The sequence below is a fragment of the Egretta garzetta genome, unplaced genomic scaffold (assembly GCF_000687185.1).
Source record: "Egretta garzetta isolate BGI_Z169 unplaced genomic scaffold, ASM68718v1 scaffold158, whole genome shotgun sequence".
Lineage (NCBI taxonomy): Eukaryota > Metazoa > Chordata > Aves > Pelecaniformes > Ardeidae > Egretta > Egretta garzetta.
The window spans coordinates 2,813,856-2,822,573 of record NW_009260430.1 but is presented as its reverse complement, the minus strand read 5'-3'; the positions used below and the strand labels follow the sequence as shown (position 1 = coordinate 2,822,573).

At 43.2% G+C, this 8,718-nt stretch overlaps 1 protein-coding gene across 1 annotated transcript in view; it reads left to right on the top strand.

Annotated features, from left to right (window-relative positions):
• Window positions 1–340: 340 nt before the first annotated feature.
• The window catches only part of PHACTR3 (phosphatase and actin regulator 3), a 54,354-nt gene continuing 45,976 nt past the window's right edge, over window positions 341–8,718 (top strand). The window contains exons 1-3 of the mRNA XM_035899279.1: window positions 341–497; window positions 1,888–1,965; window positions 6,136–6,318. Of these exons, the coding sequence (XP_035755172.1) occupies window positions 341–497; window positions 1,888–1,965; window positions 6,136–6,318 (418 nt within the window). The remainder of the gene's footprint in view (window positions 498–1,887; window positions 1,966–6,135; window positions 6,319–8,718) is intronic.

Here is an 8,718-nt window from a genome sequence, read left to right as displayed (position 1 = left end):
CCTAATAGCCCTGATTAATCCATGATGGACAGCAGCAGTGGAGATACTGAAATATTTGGCATCCAGACAGGTACTGTGCAAGACCAGAGTCAAGAGAGCAGCTGGTAGGAAGCACCGGGCTGGCACAGAGAGGCTGAATGCCTCGCTGGCTGGCATCCCTTGGCCTGGCCATTGGCTCCAGCAACACAGAGACTTTCTTTAAAAGTCCTGCACTGCTTATCTCAGTGACTAGCCTGAATGCTTGTTAGCTGGTGAGCCTCCACTTGCCTCCCCTTTTTACGTCTATGCTGAAGCTTTTTGTCTAAACAGCTGGTTTTCCTCTCTTCCCCTCTCAGATGAGATGGAGCAGTCCCCTGCAATGCATTCTGACTACTTGGTCTCAGGGATTCGAACTCCGCCAGTGAGGAGGAACAGCAAACTGGCAACACTGGGCAGGATCTTCAAACCATGGAAGTGGCGGAAAAAGAAAAATGAGAAGCTAAAGCAGACATCTGCAGGTAGGATGAGAACAAGAGTGATGCTGCACAGAGTAAAGCTTAGCTTGGGCGAAATTTGCTTTCATAGGAAAAGTTAATGGCAACCTGATCTAAACCTAATTCAGAGATTCCAGCATGTTACAGATTAATAATGTTTAAGGCTAGAAAGAGCCCATATAGGCTGACTTTCTGTATAATACAATATAGTACATTTAGAAGAAAGGGTCAAAACGCAAGAGTGAAGCACAAGCCTCGACACAGACTGCTTTTCATGGGCTGTCCCTTCTCCAAAATGGGCTACATTTATGGGCCCAAGTATTGTCAACCCCTTTTATTTGGGGTGAAGTTTATGTAGTATTGTTATGAAACATGACAGGAGGGAGCTACGGCACGTAAAATGCCTTCCCTCAAGCAGCAGGCTCTGCAGAGAAGGAGCCCAGCACACAGCACTGCATGCTCTCGCTAGTCTCCAGGGATGTCCCAGGACATGAGCAAGGAGACAAACTCACTTGCCTTTTCCTAAGATAGGACGGTGCAATTCCCTCCACTTGCCCTGACATCCTGCAGAGCATCACAGCCAAGGACACCACTTCCTGAGGCAGCTTCCACGTGCCATATTAAACAGAAAAAGGCTCTAAAACCCCAGTAACTCTGCACTCAGTGTGATCAGGCTGTAGGTTAGATCATAAATCTCAGCTCTACATGTGGGTGATTTTTTACAGCTGTTTCAACAAAGGAAAAGGCACAAATGGGCTGACCAGTTCATGCTCCCCAAAACAAAATCCTTACAGCAATGTGCCCTTGTTGCCAAGAAGGCCAATGGTATCCTGGGGTGCATTAAGAGGAGTGTGGCCAGCAGGTCGAGGGAGGTTATCCTCCCCCTCTACTCTGCCCTGGTGAGACCCCACCTGGAGTACTGTGTCCAGTTCTGGGCTCCCCAGTTCAAGAAAGATGAGGAACTCCTAGAGGGAATCCAGAGGAGAGCAACAAGGATGATCAGGGGACTAGAGCATCTCGCCTATGAGGAAAGGCTGAGAGAGTTGGGCTTGTTCAGCCTGAAGAAGAGAAGACTGAGGGGGGACCTCATCAACACATACACATATCTTAAGGGTGGATGTCATGAGGACGGAGCCAGACGCTTTGCAGTGGTGCCCAGCAACAGGACAAGGGGCAATGGGCGCAAACTGAAGCATAAGAGGTTGCAATTGAATATGCAGAAGAACTTTCAGCAGGAGGGTAGGACTAGATGATCTCCCGAGGTCCCTTCCAACCCTTGCCATTCTCTGATTCTGTGATTCTTTCCAAGCACACAGTAGTTGAGACCAGTGGGAAATTCCACATTGCATCTTTCTCACTCCATTACATGAACACTCTGTTAACTGGTGCTGTGTTATTGTACTACTTTGTGCAGTGCTGGAGAAGAAGATGACAGCACGACAAGGTCGGGATGAACTCATTAAGAAAGGCCTTCTGGAGATGATGGAACAAGGTACATAAAAAATCTTTATCTTTTTTATCAAAGTCTTTTTCAGGACAATAGGAAACACATAATTGCAAAAGAAGAAACCTAACATTCAAATGAATAAAAAGGAAAACCTTCAATCCAAACAGAGAGGAAAATTCAATATTTGAATTAAGCATGTCTTTCTTCAAATTCCTCCCTGCTGCAATCAATCCATGCAGCTTAATTTTTGATGTTTTACCATCTTGACTGCAACTCCATCTTTGCTTGATTTATACATGGTACAAATCTGAGCTGGTACGGCTGTTTTATGCAATTCCTCTAAACCTAGATAAATCCTACTGCCAAGAAAGTCAGCTAAAGCTGGTATAAATATAAACTTAAACATACAGATGCATTCAGCTAACATGTACAACCCGTGAATTCAAACCTCATAAAATGATACTAGCCTGATGTTTTTCAGCTGTCTTTCCATTAAACCAAGTTTGTGACAAAACATATTGTCATTCTGCCTGTTTTTCATTCACATGGAAAAATGAAGCATTTGGTAGTGTCATTTTAAAGCTGTCCCATGTACAAACCAGGTTCAGGAGAAATCATTGAATGAAAGATGATAAAACATCCGAAACATGTGCAAAGGGCTGTGGTTCTGTATACCCCTGCTCCAAAGCCCTGACAGATGCTCAAAGGAGACAGAGCTGGGTGACTATTATGCGAGATCAAGTGAGCTCCGAACATTATGGACAACATCCCAGTTGCCATTGCCACCTAAACAGAGATTAAAAAAAAATAAATCCATCTTTACTTTGAAAACTTTATAGCAGAAAGTACTGTCATGAAGATTGGCCTTTTGAGTTTGACCAATCTGATAGATAGAAATTATGTTCTTTGATTCTAATAATTGAGTTTCTTTGTATAAAATAAATGCCATGCCTATAAATAGCCTGTGGGACAATACTCAGTGATGCTATGCTGGAGTGTAACCGAGCAACTGAAGAGTCAGAAAAAGAGCATTTTAAACAGGATTTTTTTTTCATTGCAGTAAAGCAATTTTCATATTATTTTATTGGATATATTTTAATACGAGTTTCATGTTCAAGTTAAAAAAATCTATCAAACCATCAGTGTATTCTAAAATGGAATTTTTTAGAAAGCTCTCTGTCCATTGAACTCTTTGTGTCTCTCATCATTCTAGATAATTATTTGGCCTATTAGCATATTAGCACTATGGGATAGAAAAATACACTCAATTTCTGCTAGGAGTATGGAAGTTCCCCTTAATCCATGAATTTGAAGACATGGGTATCTACAACTTTGCCAAAGCACAGTAAAATATAACTTCTGTAGAGCACATTAAAAAGTAATAATAATAATGAATCAATAAACTTGCACGCATAAAGAACTGGCTGGGAAGAAAACAGATGATGCTAAGTTGCAAGATCATTTTAACAAAATTAAAAGAGTTTCAATAAATACATATAGTCCAGTGAGAAGTGATGACAAGCTGTGCTTTCAAAAAGGCAGCTGCAGGCTGCTTACCTGTCTGCAATAAAGTTGCATAGAGCTCCTATAAACATCAAACAAATTTTCAACACCACCCTGCTGCCCACAAAGGAAAGAATGGCTAACGCTCAGCTGAAGGACATTGCAGCTGCCTGCAAGTTATTTTTCTTTACAGAGTGTTGTGAATCTCCAGGGTTATTTTATTATATTATTAGTAGAAGCAGCTTATTAACTGGAATCAAACATTGACCCAAATAATTCTCAGTAAATGATTAGTGCCCTACTTGGACTGAGCTGAAGTGGCAGCAGTTTCAAGGCTAAGTCCTCGTTTATGCAGTAAGTTGCAATTGTCAAAGTAGCAATACTATGCTAAAAGACTACAGTAAATCCTAAAATCCCTCTATTTCATCAGGCTCTACTTCACTTCCAGAGACCTGATTCCTGCTCACTTTCATAAATAGCCCAAACTGGATGAAGCTGTAGTCTGAGATCTCTCCAGACCTGCTTCATGCATTCGCAATAGCTGTGTCACACTCCAGTTTCGGAGCACAAGGTCTGTCAAGCAGCATTCTGAACTGGACTGTTTGGCTCAGAGCAAACCACAAAGCTAGCGCAGAATCTGCATCAATCTGCGAGCAGCCCAGGGTGAAATTGCACCGTCCTTGCTTTGGCGATGAGTCATCCTAACAGGTTATGTCACCCTTTCTCCTCACACAACCCCAAAACCCAGCTGCCCAGACACACTGTGCAGATGATGCTGCACAGCCTGGGCCCCTTCTCCTCTCCGGCTCTGCTCGCACAGGGCAAAGACAGCTTTGCTCTAGGGAACCGACTTGCACTCTGTAAGAGGTTACAGGGTCCAGGGTCTGGCATACAGTGGGATTCGTTCCCAACTAAATTACAGCCCTACTTCTTCTGATTACTTTGCAACGCTCAAGTTTCTCTGCTGCTTTCCTTACCAGTGGATCTAAGGTCTGTGTTTTCTCCTGTCCCCGGACTATCTCTAAAATACGGTGTTGGGATCCACTGTCAATCAAAGCAGCACATCCACTTTGATCTAAGCACAAGCTGATCATTTCTGACCAGGACCATCACTGTTGTGAATCTCAGCTGCTCCTCAACAGAAATTCTTCAACAGGGCTGTCTTCTGCTTGTCATTACTTCATTAGTCATTACAGTTTCCATCGGCTGGGCTCCGAAGGAACTCGTGTCTGTGACTGCAGTTTCATTGTGGCACAGCTGTCAGCAGCTTGCCTTTCCAAAGGATGTGAGGAACGTGCAGAGTTACCTTGAAAACATTTAGGGAGCTTCCCCCGATATTTCTCCCCACTGTGAGTACAAAACTGATCAGATGTAGCTGCACTTACAGCACTCAGAGATAAGGGCTCCCTGTCAAATAATGCAGGCAGCTGTTAATACACCGATGATTATGTATAGGCTGCCTTCACAATGAGCTGAAATGTAGGCAATGAACTTTTTCCCCCCTCCCCTTCCCTGTATCATAGCAACTGTGCTACTGCAGGGGCTATTTTAAGAACAGTAACTTTTCACCAAACGTGATTATGAGGCAGACTGAGTGAGCTCAGCATACAAAAATACTGCATCCCTTCCGCAGCATCTCTGGGCCAAAATCTGATACCCTTACCCAAAAGGGCAATAAATTACTCTGCAGATTGTCCAGATAGTATTAAAAAGGAGTAGCTAGGAATGCTAGTTATTTTAAATCAATGTTCAAGAAACTTGTCATGATATCATTGCAAGAAAACCTAGCCTTGTCAGGAGCTTCCAGAAAGGAGTGTCTAGGCTGAGAAATACAAGTTAGGAGGTCAGGGATGGGCAGCAGCCTTGTCCATCAGCATGGCACACCAGCTAGAGCGGGAAGTAATTGCTTTGGTTTGCAACAGTGATGTAGATCATGTAAATTCTGAGAGAGTCGTGAAGTAAAAGGATAGTTTGTATTCTGAGGACTCTTGCCTGAATAGGAGAATACTAGAAAAGCTTCAGTCATCAAGATGCGTACAGCTGCAGGGATCACTGGCACAAAAATCTTTCAGAGTAAGCAAAGGGAGCAGTTTCTAGGTCTGCATGAAGAGGGATTTGAATTTCTGATCAGCTCAGTCACACAGAACACGCTTTTCAAAGCTGAATAACTAAAACTATGCTCAAAACCTACAGCTTGGTACGGGAATATTAGCAGCCTTGCCTTCGGTAAAGGCTCTGGCATTACTGCTGGCGCAGCTGGATGGTGGCGTGGTGTGCACGGAGCCTAACAAACTCAGACACATCTGACTGACCTGTGTACACGCTGCACCATGAGCTCTGCTCGTGCAAGGAACTGCCTTCTCCCAGAGACCTCTGATTTCCCATGCCTGTACTCATCTCCCACACACAGCAGGTGCTGACAGCGTACAGTGCCCTTTCTGTACAATGGCCATTTGCCCAGGCTGCTGGATGCCCACAGAAAAGGTGCCCTGTTGAGAAAACTGGGTGGATATTAGTATCCAGATGGGCTGGTCTCCACAAGTTTTGCATTACAGATGCTCAGCACTGTTAGAAATAAGGTGCTGCTCTAAGACGAATCTCAATCCCCTGAGCACTAGCAGCTTTGAGACTCGCTCTTCTCAAGAGGATAGCTGGGAGTTTCAGCTTTCACTGCTCATGGTTAAGTTAAGATTAAACAATTTTGTGTTTTAGATACCGAAGGCAAAGCCTGCACTGGTGATGATGCCACGAGAGCAACGCAGAGTGACCCTCCAGCTCCTGTGTGCCAGGCGCTTGCCTCAGAAGAGGTGCAGCAAGAGAGTACGGTAGCAGCCACAACAAACGTGACCTCGCTTAGTGAGGAGCTGCATTTGGATGAGCTGAAAGAAGATGCAGGTATTGGTTATAAACTGTTTTCAAAAAACTATAAAATGTTAAAAAAATATTTCTGCTGAGCTGCTTTATGAGGAGTCAGATATGTCAGTGCATTAAAGGGTCAGAGCACCTTGTTCAGCTCAGCCCATACTAGGTTAGCAATCAGTACATAAAAAGAGTGATTTTTGAGACTGCTACCAAACTGAGGGACCACACAAAGCTTGGCATAATGGGATTAGTTGGATTATGAGACAATCCAGTCTTGGCATGGTGCCCCTTTGGTATTAGCAGTGACTGCTGTGAAGATGAAACAAGCTTCTCTTAAAAACATTTCTTAACCTTCTGTGCCAAGTCTGAAATTGCTTGTCCTGGCTTAGGAGAACAATGTCAATACGCAGCCCACACCATCCATATCATCACCCTGTCTACAACATGCTGCAAATACAAGTGAAGTTCAATACTGGGAGCACAGATAAGCTAAACCAAGCTCCTTTCACGCAACCGTACTCCAGCAGAGCCCATCCGTGACAGCAGTTCCTTGGGACCAGAGCAGCCAGGCACAAGCCAGCAGCTGGAGAGTTTCAATTCACTTCCTGACAACCACAAAATGCAAAGCTGCAGAGATAACGCTTTATCCTACCTAGCTTGTGAGGAGTGCCGTGTAGTGATTTCAGATCTTCCTGCCCATTCCCTCTGGTCAATGTTTACACCTTCTCCATCTGCCATAGTTGCCTTTTGTTCTCCATCCCAGCCCCTCATGCCCTGCTTTCTCTGGGATCCCAGCCCCCAGCCACTTTCACCAAGCCCACCCCTACCTGTGGTGGTTTGCTGAGCCATGCTGCCTGCTTATGCCCTCATCCTGCTTCAGCAGCTTAGAATGGAAGTCATTCTCTGAAGGGTTTTCCATTTCTTTGCTTTATCCTTTCCCACTTCCTTTTCCTCCTGTCCTTTCCATCCCCGTGACTCATGCAATTTTGCTCCCTTTTGCTGTTTTATATAATATTGCTCTTCTGGCCCATTTCTAGCTCCACTCCACTCTTAATTCCTTTGACAACAGAAACTCTTCTGTATCCCAAAAAGTATCTCTCTCCAAGTTTGCTCATCACAAGGATTTTTTTGGAAGCTTAACAACACCTTTCCATCACCCATCACCTTCTTCATTTCAACTACATGTGTTATTTCATCAAGAAATATCCCAAAGCACTGTACGTGGGCTTCTAAAGATTTATCCTCTCTCTTTTTTGTCTCTTAAAATAGAGACAAAATAGAGAATTGAACATAGACAGCTTCTATTAATACATGCTCTCAACGCTGTTTTCCTTTCTCTTCAAACTCTATCCTTTATGGCTCTGTTTGGTTTTGTATGACCCTCAAAATTAATTGAGGCAAATCCCATTCATCTCCCTGTTTTCAGAACAACCAGATCAAGATCTTGACCAAAATCCTTCAGGCACTGCTATTATTAGCAATAATACTCTTCTCAAGAATGTTTCATCCATATCACAAAGGAAATTTCTCACTGAATTTCTAATTCTTATCATTGGGACAGGCTATGCTGGAAAGATGGCACTAATAATGTATCATATATTTAACCTTATGGCTCTGAAAAACCTAGTACTATGATTTAAAATTTACTTCACACTGCATTCAAAATTGTGTGTTGAGGCTTTCAAAATAATCCCAATTTCTTATGTCTCTTTCTCTAATCCTAGCCCCTTTTATTGTTTCCCTGGCACAACCTTTCCTCTCCTGTATTTCTTTTCCTCCATTTCTTGTGCTGTCATTTTTCCAGTTCCAAAAAATAACAGTGGGATTACCTTCTTCTGTCTCCCTGGTCTGTGAGACTTCACCCCTATTTGTTGGAAATCTTCCCACCTCTTTCACAGGTGGCCTCTGACTTTTAAAATAATTATTGTTCATCTCATCTTTATGTGCTAATTTATCCCTGTCTGTGCATTCTAGCATTCTTGCCTCTAGTGAGTCCACCTTAAGGAATTCATTGGGTGGGAAAGCTCTTAAAAATTGTCAGAGTGTATTGCTAAGTTTATTATAATATTGAGTTTATCATAAAGTTTCTCCTTGGGCTTAATCCAGGGCCAGTGTAGTAGGTGTCTTTCCACAATTTTGTATGAATATTTGACCAGCTAGAAAATGAATCTATTTGCTTTATACCCAGTATGTTGTATTTCATCTGAGGATGTGGGGTGAAGGCCAGGGAGGGGAAAAGGAGGGAACAAAAGGAAATATTTGTAGACTTAGGTTTGGTTAATACACAGAAAAAGAGCAGCCTAGGCAGAAAGAGGGCAGTTTTTCCCACCTAACCTAGCCAACAGGCTTGGGGGCAGTCCCAAGGGGAGGATGTCTACCTAGTAGTGAGATGGCATTTTGACAAGTGGCACTCCATGAATAATTAACTACTCT